Here is a 24725-nt window from a genome sequence, read left to right as displayed (position 1 = left end):
ATTAAGGAGTAAATAAATAAAGAGAATACATTCTTGACTAATTTGTTGTAAAAAGTGAAGAAAAATTATCGGGGTCGGTATTCAATAAAAATGCCTTTTTCTTTTTTATGTATTTAAGAGTTACAGATAAAGAGAACAAGAAAAAAAATCACAAAAAACAAGTAAATTATTTTATTTATTTTACTTTTTGTACATAATGTTATTTGTACATTGGCAAGCTTATTGCCAAATGGCAATTTCTTCCAACCAACTAATAAAATAAAAGTTTTGTTTTTATAATTCAAGTTACAAAACATATTCAATAGAAAATAAAGATTAAAAAGCTAAAGATGTATAAAAATAGAAATTAACGTATTAATTTAAAAATTAACTTTAATCAAAACTATTAATCAATGGAAAAAAGGAAAAAAAGAGGAAAAAGAAAAGGAGGAGAGATTAAGGAAGAAAAAGGAGATGTTTATTCAGACGTGATTTAAACAGAGATAATGTAGTAACATCTTTGATGGTGGATAGGAGATGATTCCACAGTCGAGCCGTATGGACAATATATGAGTTAGAGAAGAAAGAGGAATTGTAATAATGTATTCTTTAGCTTTATTTTTCCATTTTTTTCTTCGATTGAATGCGCACAGAAAAAGGTGTCGAAAATGCCTACTTTCGTCTACTTGACATTTTATTTTGGAGGCTTGTAATGAAATAAAATAAAACATGTGACGTATAAAAAAAACATAAACTTGAAAACAAAATTTTTTTTGAGTGACGTATATTTTCACCATTTTTAAAGTTTTTGGAGCTCATTTTGAAATTTAAAAGAAAAAACGGAAGTAAGGACCTAATACCAAATTATTATTATTTTATTTATATATCAACGGTTCAAAGATCCTTTTACAATTAAAAGTTTTAAAGAAATAATTACAACAGTGAACAATTCATTATGAAATATATAATGTGAAATAAAGTTGAATAATTAAAACTAAACAACCAAGTGAAAGTGAAATAGAAAAAAAAACAATAAAAAGGTTAAAAAGAAACACAATACACCTAAGATGACAAATAAAAGAGAATAATTAACATGAGAAAATCTTATGTTCTAAATATAAATATAACAAAATAAAGTTAAGAATCATTTCATACAAATATAGTGTCTAGTATTTAACGAGGTAATAATGAATAATGTTTAAATGTAACCAAATGAACCATTTTATTAAAAAAAACTTGAATTAAATTTGTACACTTTTGTTAATCAAAACGATAATAATAAATAAGAGAGATGGAAAGATGTAAATAAAGCTTTTCTAAGAAAAGAGATTTTCTTAATTTGACGCTACTCGGAAAATCTGCGTAAATTATTTAGTGCTTTTGCTATCAAATTACCCCCCGAATCTATTATATTCTCCTTCAAACTCTCGAGATTAAAATAATGATTGAGTCAAGGGTTGATTAAAAACGAAATTTGAATAATAGCTTCAGGTGTGACGTTATGATTATAATTAATAATAGTATGATTAGTTTCAGCTCAGGTAATAGAAATCATCATTATCACCCCCTTTCCGCACCTAATGGTGTAGAGGGCACTGCATTAGTACACCAATTGTAGGGTATTTTGATCATTTTGTTCAGGAAAGATGATCAGACCTACGGTCCAGGTGCCAGTCCTGGGACTATGAAATATTCTAGCTTTTTAAAATCTTTTTAAACTTATTTTTTAAATGTACCTACACTTAAGATAATATTTAGTTTTATATAAATTATCCTTACACTGTATAATATTCAACAGTCTGAAGATGCCCATTAGAGGGTGAAAGAGCTAATTGGTCAAAATAAATAAGTGGAAGTGTAGCAAGTATTTTTTAATTTAAAAACTTATATATAAATATAAGTTATAAAATACCGTTTTCAAATCAATATTTCACAACAACCATATCGGGAATCAAACCTGAGACTTCTTGCATGGCAGGAAAACGCGCTGACCACTACACCAGGAGGCTGACATGGAAATCAACTGATTATTATTTGGAAAAAATTAAGTGTCCATTTCAAGCTTTTGTGATTGAACGACTTCAGATATTCATTTATTTAAATATTATTTAAAGGTAATACAGTTGAAAAGAAGGTACCTAATAGTTCTAAATAGACATTTAGTTTTGTTATAAATTGTTTGAGCTTCTTTATAAGTGTTTTTTTTTCGTTTCTTTTCTTGATTTTATTTATAATTACAAAATATTTCAGTTTATTATTTTTTTTACATCATCATATATTATAACATATAAATATATACTATTTACCTAAGTAGTAGTTTTAAATGATAAAATATTTTTTTAATTTTTTATAGTGTAGTGTTTTTCAAAGCATTATTTTTTATTTTATTGGCTTAAAGTATTTCTATTACCAAATGATTATTTTTTATCAATAATTTTATAACTGGTAATAAAAAAAAAAGTTGTTTATTTTTTTGGACTTTCTTAATTCGTAAATTAATAATTTTGTATTAGTATGTATGTAATTAATAATTTAATAAATAAGATATACTTATACTTACATATATGTGTATTTAACTGTATTTGCAACTAATATGTAAAAGGAACTGAGTGCCGTTTATTGCCATACAATAAAATTAAATTGAATACAAAAACCAATGCAATTGTACATTCTTTATTTGTTATAATGTTTTTGTATCAATCGGACCAGAATATCAAATTGCAGCGGGAATATTAATGCAGAACACGCAGGCTTGAGAAAAAGTAAATTAAATTACAGTGATCTTACCAGGAATTGAACCTGGAACCCTTTGTGCGCGAGTCAAGCTTCCCCTGCCGTACGCTGATTTGGGTAAATTTTCTTCTCCATCAGTTTTAGCTCCGGGGATTGGTTGGCAGTGAAGCCCCGTATCTCTTCTTCAACTCCGCTCGGTCTTCAGCGATCCTATTCAGCTCTATTTAGAAGGTACAGTCCATATTGAGTCACGTTTGGTCCAGATACTCTTGGCAAGGATGCCCCCGCCAATTGATCCCTGAATAATTCCCTTCAGTGTATTGTGACGGAGATTTTTATGTTGCACCATATGACCTATCTTTTGGTTTTCTCGATCCTGCTGAGCACCTCGTCATTTATAATGTGGCACTCTAGAAAATTGTGAGGATTTATCTATCATCTATACATTTTTATCAAGTCATGGTAATTTAAATGAAGAGTTATTTGTTTTTAATATTGTTGATTCCCCTGCGTGCTGCTGCGGATATTCCAATCAGTCTTCTGAACACATCCTGTGGTCTTTTCTCTTTCCCTTCCCTCTCAATGATTACCAAATGGAGCTTCTCGCTACTGTTCGTGGCTCTGTTGCAGATCTTGTCAGATATTAAGATCTGGTGGCTTCCAAAAATAATTTCAAGGCTTATAAAAAGTATTTTAATCATTTCGGCAAATTGATCATGTCTAATCAATTTAATCCCAGCCAGTGAAAAATTTGCTTCTCTCTTTTCTCAATCTAATTAAGTGCATTTAATGTACTTTTGAGTTAATTTCTTACAGCACAAAAAAACAAATGTTATCAAATTACAGAGAGTTCCTTCGAGCAGCTTTTCTTTTTTGGCAACGAGCAAGTTTTCCGTGTATGTGGGCACCGCCAAGGAGACTTATGCCCTCAGATGCGGTGTGCGGTATGTGGAGGGCAAACTATCGTCTACACCTCAAAGGCTTTCATTTTTTAAATATCTTTTACTTATACACCATTTTTCGCAACCATACATTATATTTTAATAAGAGTATTTGTCCACAGATAAATTTAAACAGTTAAATGTGTTGAGTAAATAAAATAAGAATATATAAAACTAAAGAAAACATATTTTGTGGCCGGAATTATTCGAACAAATATTTTTCATCTTCAAATGAAATTATCACTACACTTTCCCCATAAAGCTGTACAAAAGGCACTTTATTGCTGCTTTAAATGCTGCATTTTCGATCATCAAGGGTTAATAAAACATTAGCCTCCTCAAAATGAACTTTGAACACCAAAAATAAACTTCAAACGTTTCATTTTGTTGGAAAAAACAATTAAAATATCCGATGATAAAATAACGTTATATTCATTAATTTATATGTACCCTAATTTAGCGGGAAGCAATTTTCTAATACCTATCACCCTCACTAAGAATTAAGAGAAATTTATCAAATTTTTAGCTTTAAAATATAACTCAAAGATTTTCATATTTAAAGCGTTCGTTTTTCTATTAAAACGATATCATTGATAGAATTTTCCTACTTAAACTCTCTCATCAGTGCACTTTTTTTGAATGGTATAAGAAAAATTTAAAAAAATATTTTGCGTTAAAATAAATTTTATTTATGTATTTTATTTTACTTTCTTGGGAAGAAAATATGTAAGTGTAGGAACTTACAGGACTTATGACTCGTCATTCCCTGTTTGGGTGATTAATTTACCTGTTCATTCACTACTTACAACTTCAGTTCAGTGCCCCATTACAGCATTAATTTATAATCAAATATAATATTATCATTACTAGACGATATATCAATCGTATGGTTTCATATGCATTTTAATATCTATAAGTGGTATCTATCACAACACGTCAACAATAAAATGAGCTTTTGATGTAAATATTTAAAAGCTTTTACTATTGGAAATATTATAAGGGTCAAGTTAAATAGATTATTGACTGCTTTCAGGTCGTGGAGAGTCTGAAAGCTAGATACTAGCTGATAAATGGTGAACACATGTACGATATTTCTCAAGTTGTCTCAGTGTTGAAAAAATGTATGTAGTTATTTTAATAAAATATTATCTCACAAAATAAAATAACTCGACCCAAAGCCATTTCTGATACTGTGCGAATTCAAAAACAGAAATAAATTACTTTCTTTGAAGTGGAAAATGTATAAATTTGAAATAACAAAAAAAAAAAGAGTTATTACAGGAAACGAAAGTCGTAAAACAAATGTCGTTTTCTTAAAAGGTCAAGCTTAAGCAATATTACTGTGTCGGCTATAAAAGGATCTATTTTCATTACAATCACGTAAAATCTTGATAAAATGTATTTTGTTCCGAAACATTTAACAAATTTATTCTGATTTTATTGTATTTGAAAATAACGATGTAAATAAAAAACGCGCTGAGAGTGTCAGAAATAAAAACTAAAAGAAATGAGTAAGGAACGCATAGATATGGGAAGTGTGCAAGGTTAGCTGTCGTTAGAATGGTCACTTAAACCCGTCAATGGCGGGTCATAAGCCCTGTAAATACCCACAGATCCATATATTCTTATCTGATATGTTCTTTTCTTTGTTGCAATATGTTGAACAACTAAAAAATATACGATCTAACACCAAATCTAGAAACAAACACAGTAAGAAAAAAGCTAAAATTATGAGGTTAAGTTTTTATGATGCACAATTTTTTAAAAATATTTTAATAATTTTAGCTTCTAAAACCATTTGTCCAATGATCAGGTTGATTTTGTAATTATATGCAACTACTGCGGTGAAGGTGCATAGTGGGATTTGCATCTTAGTGCAATTAGTGATCTGACGAAACCGGTAGACGTAGAAAAGTCCGCAAGTATTATACCTATGCGTTGAGTTTGATTGACAAACTTTTATTTTTAAAATCCCCGATTAAATTTGACACATGTGACGTCATTGATGAAACGCTGGCGTAACATTTCCACATACGTTACGAAACGATTAAATCTGATACTATCAGTAGCTACTAAAAAAACAAAATAAAATTTTACCCTTTTACTGTATTTTTTAACGAACGCTTAATAATGCGGGGTGATAAAATTTCATTTGTAGATTATGAATAACAGATAATGATATTATAACAAGTAATTGTGAGACAAACTTATCACTGGAATACACTATTCTGTGAGGCGCATTCATCTTCAATCGATTTCATTTTCTAGAATTTTTATCTGGCGACCGTCGAGTCGAAAACACTCGCAAAAGGTTTCGGTTCAATTTCAGAACTGTTTTTTTCAAAAACTAAGACACAAAAAAAACTAAGTATTTAATATTATATTATATTATATTGTTTTTAGTGCGTGTCCATAGTGGAGACCGTTTTGTGACGCAAGGCGCGGCGTAGCCCAGATGCCCGCCGAGCGCGATTCAAAGTCTTTCCACGTGGTTTGCTGGGAAGTATAACCAGTTTGGTTATGACGCGTGCAACACGACGTTTTGTGATATTTGTGTAGATTTGCATCAGTATCTTGGTATCAGCTCAGGTTTTTAGCCGGTCTCCGGATTTTAGGAAGATCCTGATTGGCCCACTACGAGTATAGAATACCCTCCTAATCCCTAGACTTAAAGATAAATTTGAGGTTTACAACAGAAGAAAGATTGACTTTGTGAAATAAAAACCTTGTTTATAACAAGCAAGGTAAATAGTAAATTAATTCATTAACTGGTTTGACGTCCCCGCAAACCATGTGGTAAATTTTTACGTAATTATTTAACTTTTTGTACATAATGTTATTTGTACATTGGCGGGCTTATTGCCAAATGGCTATTTCTTCCAACCAACCAATAAAATAAAAGTTTTATTTTTATAATTCAAGTTACAGAACATATTCAATAGAAAAAAAAAAAGATTAAAAAGTTAAAAATATATAAAAATAGAAATAAACGTATTTGTTTATAAATTACCTTAAATCAAAACTATTACTCAATGGGAAAATGGAAAAAAGCAGAAAGAGGAAAAAGGAAAGGAGGAGAGATTAAGGAAGAGAAAGGAGATGTTTTTTCAGACGTGATTTAAACAGAGATAATGTAGTAACATCTTTGATGGTGGATGGGAGATGATTCCACAGTCGAGCCGCATGGACACTATATGAGTTAGAGAAGAAAGAAAAATTGTGTATGGGTATTAAGAGAGTGCCTTGAGAATGAGAACGAAGAGGTAAACCATGAACTGATAAGCGTTGAAATTTTTCACGCAGGTATAAAGGAGCGTTAGGACTATGAAGTACATTGAACAGAAGTGAGAGGGAGTAAATCGCGCGCGGCCCCGCGCCCGCGCAGCTTCGTAAATGCCAAACTCTGTACTGTGGTCATGCACTTAGCTAACAAATTTATTTGTGATATAGACAAATAATCAATGTTGAAAATTTTTTAATACATTGTTCATAGTAAATAATAAAAGATGATAAAAAACTTTTTTTCTTTATTTGCAATTTTATCTCCGTTTTTGATGTATTGATATCTTATACTCTTTCTGAAAGTGTTTTGTTTAATCATTAATGTGTGTTAATATATGTGATTTAAAGTTTTACTCGTCTTTTATTTTTTATATTAAATTACAATAAACTTCCATCAAGATTTTTTACTTACAAACTAAAATGTTTTAAGTTGGGTTTTCTATTCAAATGAATATAAAACTAAAAAGGGTTTTAAAACTGCAATCACGATAACTAACATTCTACAAATAATACAAAATATACAGAAAACCTTAACATCAGTAAATACAAAATCTCGTTGAATTGAATTGTGTACTCCTAGGAACAGTATTTTATTTTGCAAACAAAGCGTCTTATATTTATGTAGCTTATAAATTATTGAAAGTACTTTGTCTTTTCGACCAAAAAGCTTTTCTTTGTAACACGAAAATATTGTTCTGTTTTCTTTACTAAGGTTTAAAAGCTCCGATATCTTTTGAACATTGCAAGTTTTCAGTAAAAAATCAATTAAATTTAAAAACAATATTTTTCTTTGTGTGAAAAAGAATCATAATCGACGAGTGATTTTGACTTTATGGTTACTATAAGGTAAACAAATTTAGTACTGGTTACTATGCTTGAGATTTGGGTTCGATTTCAGGAAAGTCCTTCATGAAATATTAGTTTAAAATGTCGTTCAAAACTGAAATATTTCATTGCCCCTGGACTAGTACTTGAAGTGCCAGACTGATCAGCTTATTAGGTACCAGACCAAGAATAATGAAATTTTGCAGTCTAAAGCTACCCTTGAAACTGATTTTTACATTTGCTCTGCTAGAAATCAAACATAAGTCCTCAAGCATGTTAGGCAAACGTGCCTATTTTTGCATAGCGAGGCAGCTTAACCCCCACTTGATTACCTCTTTTAATTAATTTTTACCTGAGAGCGATTGAATCGAAAAGACTTGTCAAGGATTTCGGTTCTATTTCTAAGAAAAAAACTGCATTCTTCGTCTATAATAAACTATTGTTATAACGCCTAACAGTTTCGGAACTGTTTTTAGTCTAGGACATTATTTTTATCTAAATTTGTTGCAATAGAGGGAAAACAGTTTTAAGAAGGGAATATGGAAGTCTAAGAATTCACAGAGTTTATGACCTGTCGTTGGCTGGTATAAGTGGCCACTTTACACACTAAGCAATATTTTCCATTCTGCCTATTTAAATTTAGATTTCCCAGGTAGGAAATCCAGCCAGTCTGCAATTATTTGGACATACTTGAAACATAATTATTTGTTAGTTGGTCAATTAATTAGTTAAAAAAAAAACTTAATTAGAATATGTAGAATTTGTGCTTGTGGAACCTACATCAGTAGGAAATAACAGAAGACAACGACGATTTGTAAATGTTACTGGTAAAGTTATATAAACGATTAAACCTAGGTTTACCCGGGTAAACTCTGTAATACCTAGGAAATACGGGTAAAGTTTAAAGTATATTTGAAATTGCACACGTTGTACAAATATATACATCAACGCTTGTTCGCTGGTTGAAAACTAGCCCTTTGGCTGAACCAAAAGCCTCCGCGTTGGGTTTTGTTTTTGCTGGTGAGTCATCTAAACAGCCTAACTAGGGACAGCTTCCCCGTTCTAAGGCAGTAAATAATATATGTTTTAATATTATTTTTGTCATCAACATAATTTACTTGAATAAAACTATTTTATCCATTTTGACAGTTTTTTAAACTTAATGTTCAGGCATAAAACATATAAAATTATTTATAAATGAGATATACGTATGTACAGTATTATTAATAGAGCACACACAAGAACACGTTTTGAGTACCCTAATCTAAAATTTAAAATGAAATACTAAATGTACACAAATAAATAATATATATACCTCATGTATCTAAATCCTATGTCATTACCATTAAAATTAGAAATATCTATCTATCTATTTACATAATATATCCTTTAAAATTATCCAATTAAATAAAGAATAAAACGGTTTTAAGTATTAAACTGCCTGTTTTCCCATTTTAAGAAAGTACCTCAGAGGCAGACGGATGCAAATCCAAACTTCAAATGTTCAAAAGAAGCCCAAAGAATCTACTTTCTTTAAGTGAATTATTATAATTTATAGTATTTATTTGAATTTTCAGTAAATTAATACATTGATTTTTTCATTTAAAGAAATACATTCCTTCAAAGTAAATGGGCATTATTATAAACTGGATAAGAAAAACGAAATGTCAATTCATCAAATTCTGGATTTGCATCCATCTGTCTCCGAGGTACAGATATATTACTGTATATATTATGAGGTAGTACAGGTTTAATAACAAAAATACAGAATTAGGTTAGAAAGCGTGTAAGTTACGGTGGAAACTGAACTGATATGATATGACGATTAATAAAAAATCCTAATGAAAACATAATCTAGATGAGTGAAAATTTGTGTAAAATTACGATCGTTAATTTTACGAGAATGATCTCCAAAAAGTGGCCTCTATTTCGTTGGATACATTTATGACGCTTGTTTTAAACTACTCATAATACTGCTTAGCATTTCTGACAATATTCTGGCCAATTTACCTCGAATTCTCTCTTAACGATCGAATAGTCGTCGGTGACTTACTTTAAGATACTACTGTTTTTTAGTACCCTTAAAGAAAAAATAATATTTCGTATTACAGGAAATACCTATTTATTTTATTTATTTAATAGCATAATAATACATTTTTACAATTAAAAAAAAATTCACTTGTTATATTTTTACTAAAACTAAAATCCCACCAAGCCACTTTTGTAGCTTGTTGGTGAAGATTATATTTATACTGACTTAATAATATTATTTACATTTAAAAATTAACAGCCAGAATAAACATGTTTATACAAATAATAATATATAAATTTATTTTTTAAATACAAGAAAATATATAAAAAATTAAAATATTTTCACCTAAGCTACTATTTATATATCAACTCTTGATCGAGTGGCCACTCTCTTATTTTGCTCTTGTTACAATGTGAGTTGAATTTAAGTTCTTTTGGTAATAAATTAAAAATTCTAGGTACTAAATATTTGAGAGTTCTTTTTCCATATTTATTACATACTTTTGGTACTACCAAGCCATCATTAGACGTGAACCGTGTATTATGGTTATTTTTGAGAAGAAAATTGAATGTATTACTATTAAATTGTTCCAAAATGATGCAAACCCACAGTAGTCCCCGAACAGGCAGAGTTTTGATTGTTTTGTACAGGAGATCATTATAACTTCTTTATTTGTAAATCTCTGCAGGTACAATTCGCTTAACTATAGAATACTGTAGACCCTGGAAATGCATCTAGTTTGCTTCACTGCCTTTAAAGAACTGCTGTTTATAGGTTATAAAGTTTTTTTATCGTGAACAATGTTTTGAGTCAGTCTAAATTTTTGTGGACGAGGACTGGATTTAATCCCCTAGGGAGCTGCCAATATAAACATATTAAAATTATTAAAATAATACCATGAAATATTTTTTTTTCTATTCGGGGGGAAGATCTGTTTTGGGAGTTTAATTGAGATCAAGTAGAAAATAAACGCATATGTAAACTACTCTTATTACGTCGCAAGTTACTTAAATAATGAATGTTTATATTTTTTTATATGATACTTATGTGACAGAATTCAACCTCCAACGCGGCGTGACATTTTGACAGCTGACACTAACGTTCCTAGCAATATATTTTTGAATATAATGCCTTACGAGAATTGCTGTGGACCCGCACAGTAAATGCCAGCCAGCGTTTGGAGAAATTTTAATTTTCGAGATTTTAATTTTTTTGTCGACCCACACGATCGTGTTAGCCGGGTCTGAAAGGGTTATTCTGTGGAGATACAAAACATCAGATGCAGCATAACTGTTTTTGTCTGTTTATTTCATTTCCCCAATGGGTAAAATTTCACAGTGCCCGAGATAATAATTAATCAACTAAGGCCTGAAGGGCCGATCAACTGAGGCCCGCAAGGCCGATAAAGCGAGGCCGGAAGGGCCGAAATTCTATCACGTAACAGTTGGCGATAGCCTACAGTTGCCTTCTAGTTTTTTTAAAATTTCATTGAGTATCTGTGAGTTATTTTCATTCCAGACTATTTAGTATAAAACTTCTTCATAAAGAAAACAAATCAATATCGAATAAAGTAAGTTGATAAAATGAAAATGATAAATTTGTTTGTTGTCCAAACAAAACTTTGTCGCCTACGGTCCTAAAATTTATAGAGCAATTGTTTTGTTTACTGTTCTTGTTAAAAGCCTTTCTATATTGATTTACATTGGCGAATTTTCTTTTATTGAATAGAGTATTAATGTAATGACCATGGTTTTCATATAACAAGAGGTGTTCATGATTTATTTCAAAGTTATATGAATGGGTTACTTTAACCTTTTAAGCGCAGGTGTATATTTACAGATACATGAATTTTAGATTTATTTACTTACATACATATCGAAATTAAAAAGCGGCTGGTTTAATTTTTAATAACTGGTATTCCTTGGTAGGTCTCTATTCTTTTGCTTATGTTGAAGGTCAAAAATACAGAAAAATTCGTTCCTTAGTTTGACAAAGCGGCTTTTCGGTGCATTATTGTTTTGCGAACTGTACTTTGTAGTCCTTACGCTCCTATAATATACCTTCGTTAAAATTTACTACGCTTATTCATTCATGGTTAATCTCTTGGTTTTTATTCTCATAGTATTGTATTCATTCCCATCTACGGTTACTTTTTCTTCTCTAACTCATAGTTTCCATGCGGCTCGAGCGTGAAATCATCTCCCATCAAAGATGTTTCTACAGTATTACTGTTTAAATCATGACTAAAGAAAAAAAAATTTTTGCTTCTTTAATCTTTCCGCCTTTTCTCTCTCTTTGTTCCATTTCCTCAATAAAGACAAGTATAGATTTTAATCAATTTATTTACAAATATCGAAATATTTTTTATTTTTGTATTTATTCTGTTTCATTATTTTGTTTTCTCTCGAAAACGTTTATAAACTTAAATCATTCAAATAAATAACAATTAAAAAAATATTTTTTGAATAAATAATTGCGTTCTTATAATTTACCCAAATATTTAATATTGAGGGCCATTTTCATCGAGTTGTAAGTAATACCAGCTTGATTTCTATTACAAAATGGGAATCAAGTTGGGGTGGACTAGGATTCAAACCACGAACTTTTGAGCCGTCAGTCCGAGACACTAGCCACGAGACCACAACCTGTTTTTTTTTATTGATTAGTTTGCCATAGGTTAGAGTGTCTCTACAGCAGAGTATGCTTGTCTAGTTTGGCAGGAGGCAACACACGCCAAACAAGTGAATATTGCTGTAAATGACACTAGCAACTTTTCTGTGTATGTGGGCACCGCCAAGGAGACTTATGTCCTCAGATGGGGTGTGCGGTGTATGGTGGGCAAGCTGTTATTGACATGGTGCGACTGGTGTTTGGCTGCTTTTAGCCCACGCCAGCTCCAGTCCACAAACTTTACCATACAATAGAAATCGCTCCACCCAACATAAAGCAAAAAAGCAGCGGATACCGAAAGACACAAACAGATCCATGACCCTGGACGCCACCTTTACGACCATTAAATGGCCCCTCCGAGACTTAGATCGAGAAAAAGTTTCCCCAAAGTCACAACTGACTTGAAAATCTCTGCACAAAAACGCGGAAAAGATCTGTGGAGAGTGAAACTCGGTGATAGGCTTAGGATAACGCCATCCGAAAGTACAAACACCGCCTGCAATTTGAACTTCCCTACGTGGAAAGCTCTAAAAAGACTGTGAGTAGGGGTGGGGTGACTAGGTGCACATAAAACTAACAGAGGTGTGATTTTACGGAAGTAGATGATACGAGCTACGATTGTGCTGCAAGATGATCCTCGTCGTTTGTGGTGTCCACAAATGCAGCTTAGTCGTGAAGAGGACAATTTGAGGATGGCCATTGACGAGGCGATATCTGTCGCGGCACATTAGAGTGGCGAGGTTTGAAGTCCGGACCCGATAAGTAAATAAGATTGATTGGTTTGAAAAAACTTAAATTTGACAATAAACTTGCCAATGTACTTAAATATATTATATGTACGTTTCGTATATCCAAATTATGTTTCCAATAATCATGTGTTCATTGTATTCTACGACATTTCTTAGGCATCATTAGATGTTTACTAACTAAGATAGGTATGTTTTCATCATCACTATGGCACCATCATCTGTATGGCATGTGATGTTAATGACCTTATCTCTTTTAGTAGATTCACTACTTTTTTTTATTCTTAAAAGCGTTTTTTTGTATATATTAATTATGCTTGTGTAAGAAAAGGTTTTAGGCATATATATTGTTGTGCTATATTTAGTTATAAAGGTGCTAAACTTGCTTTGTTTCTTTGTTGTTCTCAATATGTATTATTTTTTATTTATTTATTTAACTTTTGGTACATAATGTTATTTGTACATTGGCGGGCTTATTGCCAAATGGCAATTTCTTCCAACCAACCAATAAAATAAAAGTTTTATTTTTATAATTTAAGTTCAGAACATATTCAATAGAAAGAAAAAAATGATTAAAAAGTTAAAAATATATAAAAATAGAAATAAACGTATAAAAAAAGAGGAAAAAAAGAGGAAAGAGGAAAAAGGAAAGGAGGAGAGATTAAGGAAGAGAAAGGAGATGTTTCTTCAGACGTGATTTAAACAGAGATAATGTAGTAACATCTTTGATGGTGGATGGGAGATGATTCCACAGTCGAGCCGCATGGACACTATATGAGTTAGAGAAGAAAGAGGAATTGTGTATGGGTATTAAAAGAGTGCCTTGAGAATGAGAACGAAGAGGTAAACCATGAACTGATAAGCGTTGAAATTTTTCACGCAGGTATATAGGAGCGTTAGGACTATGAAGTACATTGAACAGAAGTGAGAGGAAGTGATAGTCTCTCCGCTGTCTAATTTTGAGCCATTTCAGTTGCCTACGATAATCAGAAATGTGGTCATAAATGAAATGTTTTTTAAAAGCTAATATTATTTATGTCCCGGATTGAGTTGTTGTAAATCATGGAAATGTAATTCAACGTATTATACTTGTAAAATACTTTGTGTTATATGATTTATAAATAAAATAAATAAATAAATATTAACCAGAAGTTAAATGAATATAAAACACAAAATGCAAAATTAATTTTTCCTTATAAATGAATTGTGTAAAAAATAAGGCCAATTTGAAAACATGTTTTGCAAACTAATTTGTTTGAAAAATCATATATTTTAAAATGTATGCATTTATTTTAATTTTGTTAAAAAAAAAACAGTTTGAGACCCATTTTCCATTAAAAATAAACGCTAAATAATTTCTAAAGTCTTAACGATAAAAAAAACAAATTTTTGAAAATAATTTCTTCAGTACATAGATATTTACCATATTTTCTAAATCCACATGAATGAATTAAGTTCTAAAAGAGATAACCACTATTATTTACGACACTTTTACCAGTGGTAATAAAAATGAATGTTATTATGTTCCATATTCGATATGACTCAAAGTTTATTAAAGAAAGAAGCGAAATAAAAAAGTTTGATAAATCATAATTATTATATTAGCTACTTAAGAAACTATATGAAAAGAAATATTAATAAATAAATCATTACGTCGTGTCATTTACTCATAAGGGTAGGCAAAGAGAACAAAAAGCCTTACTACTTTATTTTTACATACAAACTTTATATTCTGCCCGATGAACTTAAAATTAAAAAATCATATTAATCCCAAAGTGTAGCACTTAAAAAATATTATTAGAATTTTTAAAATAAAGCTTTTATTTATAAATAATGTGTTTCAATGATTTAAACATGTTTAGTTTCTATATTGTATTGTGTTTATTCTGATCTTATGTACTGTCACTAACAACATCACAAAACTCCCATGAATCAAGGAAATATGTACAGAATTTTCCCAAAACAACACGGCCTCGAACAAAGAAAGAAAAAAAATTCGCAGTAGGTTAACCAAATTATAAAGAAAATTCTGAAAAAAACCCTTACACAGATCCTAACATGGTCCTTTTGAGCTTACGCAAAATTCTCGTTCATCATAATACCATTTATCACTCACAAAATCCTAATTGTCACAGTAGGTATAATCTTGTGCAAAAATCTTAAGTTGTGTCAATTGCGAGAAAGCCTATGATTGGAGTTTTGTATCCAAATGTAATATTTTATTTTATCAGGCTTTTTTAAATAAAATAAAATAAAATAGATAGCTATGATGGAAGTGAAATCAGAAAAGATGAGGAATGATGTGATGGAAAATTAGGGTGGTAAAAAAAGTTTGTTATGTCATTATTATTATACCCTTTTTGCACCAAATGGTACTCGCATGTTTATAGTAAACTGCTTTTGTTATACCAAACACAATATGCGGTGTTCATTTTTGTAATATGAAGGTAAGATAATAAGTTTTACATTTCAGGTGCCAGTTAAAGGACTATAGTTATTCTAGTAGTAAAATAACAGTACCAAAATCTCAGGTAGGAAACATATATTGGCATATTAACTGGTAGGATAAAAAAATATTTACAGCTTTAAAATATCAAAAATTGTTCTGAGCTTGAAACTTCTACGAAATGTATATTTTGCATTTTGCCAAAGCATGATAAGATATGGTATCGTATGTTGGGGTGGAGTCACTTTATCTATACTAGATCCATTAGTTTAAGTCTAAAAAGCAATTATACATGTCATTTTCAAAAAAACATTTTAGTGTCATTTAGAACCACTATTTAAGAAATTAAAAGTTTTGAATCTGTTTTTTATAATGACCCTGTTAAAAATGTCTACGATAAGAAACCTTAACTAGTTGAGTACACTCCAAAAAAACCAAAGCCATAACTAAAGGTAGTCTTGCGGTTCCTCAAATGAAGACAATTTTCGCCTAAAGACACACAAGTTTTAATTTTTCCAAAAATAGATTCCCAGTTGAAGTAACAGAGTGGCTCCTCAGAATCGAGGGAAATCAGCTGGATGAGGTCTTAAGAATATAAATTTAATGCCTCTTTCAATAATAAATGTTTATTTTTTGATCAATTATTAAATTTAAAAAAATATTATTTCTAATTTTATAATCTGTACTTTTATTCACTTGGTTTTAGTTACTGGAATTGAGACTGTAAGTTGCCAATTTTTAAAAAATAATTGTCAATATAAATTAAATTTAATTCATTAGATTGTCATATATTTTTTTAATTTTAAATTTAAAAAAATGTTTTGTATTTAGTTTATTAACTATTTCAAAAATGATCCAAGTATTTAATTTTTATAATTTCTTCATTTTTATTGCAATCAATATTGTTATTATTTTAATATATTATTGTAACGTAGTTTAAACATAGTTTATATAATGTATGAAGCTTTAGAACAGGTATTTTTGTATCTAGTAAATCTGCTAGGAATATTTTCTTGTAATTTTCAACTGTCAAATACTTATTTTGCATTATTTTGTACGGCAAGTATGGATTTTAATTTTTTGCCAATAATCGCCGTATTTCAGCACTGAACTGAGGTATAATAACACACTTTCAATATTTCATGTCAACCATGTCGGGAAACAAACCCGAGCCTCTTGTATAGTAGTCAAATGCATTTTCTACTTTCTGGTCTAAGGATGCAAATTGTGGCACCTTACTAGAACCTAAAACAGCAAAATACTGAGTGGGAGAATAAGTATCTAAGAAAAATTCAGGGTATGCAGTGGTTTGATTGAGAAATTAAGAAATAAAGGAACAAACAGCCATTTCCAGTGACAATAATTGTTATCTAGCGTAGGCGATACACTTGTCTTAGCCATGTACTGCGGATGCATCCAAGAGACTCGACAACGCTTGCCTACTTTACAAAACATCAGATTCTCGACGTCCTGGACGTCCGCTGCTGACTGTTTGACGGCAGTTCAAGTCAGAAGTACGGAACGCGAACCTGACTGCGGAGGATGGACAGAAAGACCTGGAGACTTTTTATGGACACAATATACTCAAACTAAGAAGCCGACAAGAAATGCTATTTTTTTTTTAATCCGCTGCCAAACATTGTTTGCGTGTGCAAAGCCTTTTTATTTAAAATTTCTCTTAGTAGCTTGGCCCAAAACAGATTAGAGGTAAAATAATAACATTGTATTGGCGTATCAGAAGCTCCTTTGAGTTTTTCTTTTCAAAGACCAAAGTTCAAAGGTTGTTAACCCGAGGATTAGATTTGATACCCATTAGGAGCGAGTTCGCCTGGATAAATAACGTAAAGACACCAATTTAAAAAATTAGACTGAATGAAAATAAAGCCCACCACTTTTTTGTTTGGAAAACATGCAACAAAAATACAAAGAAAAATAGGTAAGATTAAAAATCTTTTTTATACGCGAAACATATTTTGCAAGAAAAAAAGGTTTATTTTAAACTTTTTGTTTTCTAATTTACGAGTTTTCAAATCTATATATTATTTTAAATATGTATCTTTGTAAGGTAAAAGGCACTGCGTGCCGTGTATATTAAAAAATAAAGAAAATAAATAAATAAATGAATCTCAAGAAGTACCTACACTGTCATTAAATTAGGCATCTTTTTAGTAAGATATTATATTGTGCAAGAATATTATACTAGCCAAACAGTTTTGATTGAATAAAAAAATAAATCTTATCTGCAACCAATTGTGCATAGGACACTCACCAGCATTTTTCAAAGTAAATACGTATATGAAAAGTATAAAACAATATATTTCATACCATGTGGTAAACCGTTCACTTAGCTAGGAATGTGTAACGATACAAACATGGTAAAGATTAATTGATATCTGATGAGCCTAAGATATTTGAGGTGTCCTTAATTGAGATATGTTAAGTCAGGCAGATAAGGTGAATATCTCAGCAATTTGGGTCTAGTCACTAGTATTTTAAGGTTGGTAGTATAACCAGATACGGCGTAGAAAAGTTTCAAAAAAAAAATCCTGCCTATTTTAAACAAACATTTATTGAGTATGTAATTTTTAGAATACTGCCGTCATTAAAAAGAAGGACGCATCTAACATTTTTTTAAAAAATGAGTTAAATACATATTCGGAATCAGGTAAAAAATACGCATATACTATAAATACATCTATCTTCCTTAAATAACCACAACCCTATTATTTTCACTAATAAATGACTCAACTGCAAAAAGTTTTGAAGATTACTAAATATAAAAGGCTGATCTGACGTATATAATTATAAAAGACTGATTTCAATACTTATTTTTTCTTTTATTCCGTTTTTAAAAACATCTGAAATAAATGTACATACTCGTTTTGAATTAAATTTAAGATCTGCTTGTAATTTCGAAGTTAATTGTTTATTAGGTCGGCGTTACTAGTTTAAAAAGCAGTAAATGGCCAGTAACGCCTATTTCATTCAGTTGAGTAGAATTAATCGGCATATTAACACTAAAAAAGAAAGACGTTTACTTAATTACTAAATAAAAAAAGCGTTTCTAGCTAGAAACGTCTTTTCATTGAAGTATAACATGTTGTCTTGTATTTTTTTTACTAATAAGAATATGAAAATGTTAATTATTAAATATTTATCGTAAAATGTATGAAAAATTAATCTAAATATTCCGTTAAGGCAAACCATAATACATACTGTCGCTTAATAATATACTTAGTTTTTGTAGTACTTTTCACTCAGCGAAATTTTCAATCTCCGAGTTAAAAATATTTATTTTCTCCGTTTTTTATTTTATGCAGAAACGTCGTTCTTTCTTAAAACAACCATTGTGATATTTAGGAATGTAGTAAAAATTAAAATTACACGTTTTAATGTATTCAGGCTGAACTACTCGCAATACGAGAAGCTCTCTCCAAACACTTGTTATTGGAAATGCGTATGTTTAAACAGTCAAATTATGTTATTATTGTTTGTTTTTTCTTTTTGAAGAAATAAATTGTAATGAAAAAAAGTCAAGAGCGTTAAAAGTGTCTAAAATAAATAAATGTTTTTATAGTATAAATGCATATTTGGTAGATGCAATTGGATACATTAAAATGTATTAAATGCAAGCTATAGACACCATAACCGACATTATGTTTTTAATGTTTCTATTGTCTTAATTTTTCATTTATTTACTTTAATATTGTAGTTTTTTATTTGTTTTTTGTGAGATTTTAAGAAATTACGAGGATTAAGAGGTATTAAGTCCGCCATTTAACCGCGTATACATTTGTTATTTGAAAAAAAAACTATTTATTACATTGTATATATTAAGGTTAATAATTTTTTTTTATTATCATTATTATGACCTTTTACTCATAAGAGATAGACCACACAATTAAAAGTTTTTGGTCAAAATTTAAAAATATATATTCTTATGATAAAAGTCTGTCACTTGAACCCGGGTTATATTGTACAAGTATATCTTCTTTTCCACATTCATTCCTGAGTGGAGCATATGAATATCACCAACGTATCCCGAAGACATTATATTTTGCCAACCAACCTTCCTTTATTTACTTTTACTACATAACCCTTAATACAATGATTGCAATTCCTACCTTATTCTGGGTTCCGGCACCTTTATTGCTGGTACTTCTTTCGCGGCAGTCTGGATGTCTAGATCAGATTCAATTTTGTTGTCAGGAAGGAGGGGGGAGGCTTGACAAATTGCGCAACACAGAATATTGATAGTAATTGGTCGCAAAATATTTTTTTGCGATCGCGGTGAGAATATAAAAAATCACATGTACACACGGTTGGTTCAGTTGTTGTTCTCACGCCGCAACAATAAAGGTACCCATGGCAGGAACAATGCAACATCTTAACCAGGGTCTCGTAGGTAGTAAACAAATCCGAACGCCCCATACTAGCAAATTTAAAATAATTATTTTTTTTGTAAATAATAATAATTGAAAATACAATGTTACAACTAAATACATTTTTTTATAATAATTAAATACATATATTTACATCAACGTTTCTCATTACGTAAAAGAAAAAAACAATTCTTGTGTACATAATGGTGAGTGACGTCTTACATTAGTTTATTTTATTTTAATTAATAATATTTTTAGGATATATACGAGTAAATTACAAAACAAATTATAAACGATGTTTTTAATCAGTGTAACTTAAAGAAGAATTATAAATGTAGCTTTTCACTTCTTTCTTAAATACATTGTATTCTTGACTGTAGTTTTTATTATCTTTGTTCATTTAACACAAAGACACAATAAATAGTAGTATCATAAAAATACTTTAATACTAAATAAAAATACTAAAATGAAATATTTGGGTAAATCATAAGAACGCAAATATTTATTTTATTAAGAAAAAACAAAAAAAATTTAATTAGTCAGTTTCGAAGTAAAAGAAAAGAACTAATTAAAACAGTACCGCGATATGCAAGGTTTTTAATAGAAAGATCAGATAAAAAAAATGAAAGACGTAGAGAATTAAGAACACATACGAACACCAAATGGTAGGAATAGAAAATAAAATACTTTACGTATTAAGAAAATTCGAAAATTCGTATCATAAAAATACTACTATTTATTGTGTCTTTATGTATTTGAAGCAATCAACTCTTTTTATATAGCAATTTTATATCAAAAAACTTAATTTTTTTAAATAATTGAACAATAGAAAAAGTTGATGTTTTTTTCAAAATAACTTTTATAATTAATTTTTGTATTTTTTTAACTGGTAAAATATTTGTTTTAAAAGCACCACCCCATCCAATAATTCCTATAATTATTCTATAAATGTGTGCACATAGATTCAATGTGGTATAACCAGATTGGTTGAGGTGTGCAATGTTTTAAATTTGGTTATATGATTTTGGTGGTTTAATGACATATTTATTTTCAAATTTATTTTACAAATATGTCCCTGATGAGTTATGGTTGACAGGTTGGCGGAGGGTGAGCTCGTGGGTGGGTAGTTGGAAAGTGGGTGAACTTCACAGGAGAGAGTGGTTGGAAATTGGGTGATCGTGTTTCACGGTACTCGGGTGGGATTGGATTAGCGGTTGGTTAAAGCGTCATCCATTCCAGCAACTAGAACCAGGGTGAGATGAAACACGGTGTAGCTAATGATTCCGGAACGACAAATTAATAAACCTATTTTAATTTCCTGCTAAGAAGAGATGACTTGAGAAGTTGAGCACTTATTAATTGAACTGTACCGTTTAATTACAGAAATCAGTTAACGAGAGTCAAATGAACTCACTCAAATATAAGGTACAAATTTTAACAAATAAATGTTTCATTTAACTTGTAACAAACATAATAATCAACGTCCAAGGCAAATTCATAGAAAGAGTATGTTATTTACTTTTTAAACAATTTTATACAGATGTATTTTTATACATCTAGTAAATGTTATCACTGTAACTCTCCAAAAAAAACTAACTCTTGTGCTTGGAGAGTGATTTATACTGTTGAAGTTGTTTATTTATAAGAGTTTATATAATTTTGAACAAACGAGTACATAAGAAAAAACAATAATAAAAAAACAGAATATAAAAAAAAAAAAACATAAAATAATAATACATTCATACTAATTTACATTTAATGCAGTTTTTACACGCGTTCAAAAAATTTCTTTAGATTAACTTTAAATTGATTTAGTGATAAATTATTTTTAATTATTTTTATTTATTTTTAGTTCATTGGGGAGATTATTATATTTTTTTACACCTTTGAAGACAAAGCTATTTCGACCATGACTTGTGTGGAGTTTGGGAATTTTAATATTATTTTGGTATCTGAGTGACTTATTCATCTAAAATTCTTTTATTTTTTCTTCTTTATAAATTTGTGTAATGGAATTTATTTTATAAATAGTGTCTTCTGTATGAATCTTAAACATTTAATATGGACTTTCCGTATTAAATGTTGAGGGTTTCTTTAAATTGACGTAAATATTTAATCTTTGTACTATTTTAGGAGGGTTAAATATATTGGCACATGCACCACCCCATCCTACAATACCATATTGAAACAAAGATTGTACAATTGAGTAATAAGCTTCCTTAAACGAATAAATATGTTTTTACATTTTCTAATACGTTTAACTAGTTCACTATGGTCTTTCCGTTTTAAGTTTTGGTCTATGTATACACCAAGATATTTGATTTTATCTGTTGTATCAAGTACTGAACATGTTTGATCGCAGTTAGTTTTGTTGCAATTGTTTTGGTGAATAATTATTTTTACTACTGAATCCAATTTTGTTTTGTTAATAAAAAATGGGATGATTTTTGTCTTTTCCGTATTTAAAGATAATATATTTTTTTCAAACCATAGTTTCAATTTGTTTATAACGTCATTAGCCACTAAATTAACTTAGTTCCAGTTAACTCCCTTAACTAATCCAACCGTATCATCGGCATATGAAATTATTTTTTTATTTAAATTTTGACAAAATATGTCATTGCCATAGAGAATAAATAGAAGCGGACCTATCACCGTACCCTGAGGTATACCTAAATCGCAAGTCATGAGTGTAAAAAAGCATAATTTAAGATTTTTAAAACTATTTTTAACTAAAGGTAGGCAGGTTGTTATCCCTAATAATACGAAAAACATTTTTAAGTAAAAAAAAATGTGTATGTTTGTTTTGTTGATTTACTTAAAAATCATTATTTTCATTGATTTTTCTGTGCATGATTTTCATATAAATTTGTATGGAGTGAACAGTATTTAAAATTTCGGTGTGAAAAAAATATAGATGCCGGACAGATGTCGCGTCATTGTCGCGTATTGATGATACATCTACATACAAAAAACGTGTTTTTGTGTATAGTTTAAAATACTTTATCCTCTCGTTCTCGCTAGCCTAATAGCCTAGTACCTATTCTAAAATGCCATGAATTGCTGGGAACGAGTTTTGAAAAAATGATTAAAAAATATATATATATTTTTTTGTATGGTGTAACTAGATAGAGCTGCCTCTTGAAATGTTTTAAAATGTGATTTAAGTAATAAAAGGCTGGCAAAAAAACAAAAGAAAATAACAGTAAAAATCAAAGCGATTTTTCAATTCTTTAAATAGGAATAAAGTAACAAGAAAAATGTCATATTTTAAGAAGGACAAAATAGATTATTATATAATAAAACATTTTTCTTTAAGCATTTAAACATTTAGATATGGCATATTAAAAAAAATAAATAACATTGACTGCTATTAATGTTATAGCACTTTGACTTATTTAAAAAAAAAAAAACGGAATATTTTAGTGAACGAGAAAAAAGCCACTTCTTTAAAAAAACTACATAAAATTACATAAAAATAAATAAAAATTTCCATTGGCGAAAAAAATCTTTAATTCTAAGAAGTCCCATATGCATGGCAATGCATGGCAATATACATTCATAATAAGTTTGTTAAAACAATTAAAATATTGGAAATTTCGCAAAATTGTTTAGTGTGTTATTAATACATTTTATTTTGACTTATTTACACCTTCTTAAAAAATTTAATTTTACGTTCACTTTTCCCAACTAACAAGGGTACAAACCCCGTTCAAAGCTAGGCAATTACATTCTAATAAATGATAATAGTAAACAAATTAATAGAGAGCACAGACTAATAAAATATGAACTTACTCGTATTAATTTTTTGATCCATATACATTCACACATACACATATATACATTTATATATATATACACACACATATAAACACATGTACATACACACACTTACATACACCCATGTGCATACACATACATACATTAATAAAACATAGACAATTTATTTATAATGCGAAACTTCTTGGTTGCCATCTGTTTTTATATATTTTAAAATTATTCTTTATTTTCATATTTTATTTTCGACATCCAGTAAGAATCTCCAATCCGTGGTATGCATCAACTTTTCTGACTCCCTACGACCAATGTCATTTAATAATTATTTTTACTTTTAAATAAAAATAAAAATAAAAAATAAATATTAGGAAGACGCAAGGCAGTATATTAAAGAATATTTAATTTAAAAAATAATGTTTTATTTAGACGTTATAAATATTAACTCTTTTTTTAAATTTAATTAAAATTATTAAAATATTTATATTTTTGGTCAGACTATAAGAAATTGCTGGGGACAATAAGTTCGCCATTTGACCGTGCTTGATTTTTTGGATTATTTTGTATTTATCGCTTTGTACATATTATGTTTGATAAAGGTTTTGATCATTAATATTAATAAAAAGTAACGTAATAATAAATCTTACCTTATGTCACCCTTTTGAAGAGTTACTTCTTCAAAGACGATTCGTATTCTCTCTTTTAACCTGGAAATGAAAATAATATAAACACGTATTTAATATTTAAATGCATATAATACAAAGTATAAATCATGACATAATTGTTGTTTAGTAATTCTTTATAAATCAATAACAGTTTGTATTTTTAAAAAATCGTAAAAAAAAACGTTTTGAAATACGATATAAGATGGTAGTACCAAAAGTGCCCGACCTAACAAAGAAAACGGAAAAAAAT

General features: G+C 29.5%; 1 protein-coding gene across 1 annotated transcript in view; it reads right to left on the bottom strand.

The window, feature by feature from the left end:
• LOC148279202 (suppressor of lurcher protein 1-like) overlaps positions 1 to 24725 on the bottom strand; it is a 422275-nt gene that overhangs the window by 147017 nt on the left and 250533 nt on the right. Inside the window, exon 6 of the mRNA XM_088230326.1 lies at positions 24458 to 24517. Within this exon, the coding sequence (XP_088086452.1) occupies positions 24458 to 24517 (60 nt within the window). The remainder of the gene's footprint in view (positions 1 to 24457; positions 24518 to 24725) is intronic.

This window comes from Micrasema longulum, unplaced genomic scaffold (assembly GCF_059751315.1).
Source record: "Micrasema longulum isolate JH-2025_06_02 unplaced genomic scaffold, ASM5975131v1 h1tg000746l, whole genome shotgun sequence".
Taxonomy (NCBI): domain Eukaryota; kingdom Metazoa; phylum Arthropoda; class Insecta; order Trichoptera; family Brachycentridae; genus Micrasema; species Micrasema longulum.
The sequence above is the reverse complement of the archived record's forward strand: the minus strand, read 5'-3'. Positions and strand labels throughout refer to the sequence as shown.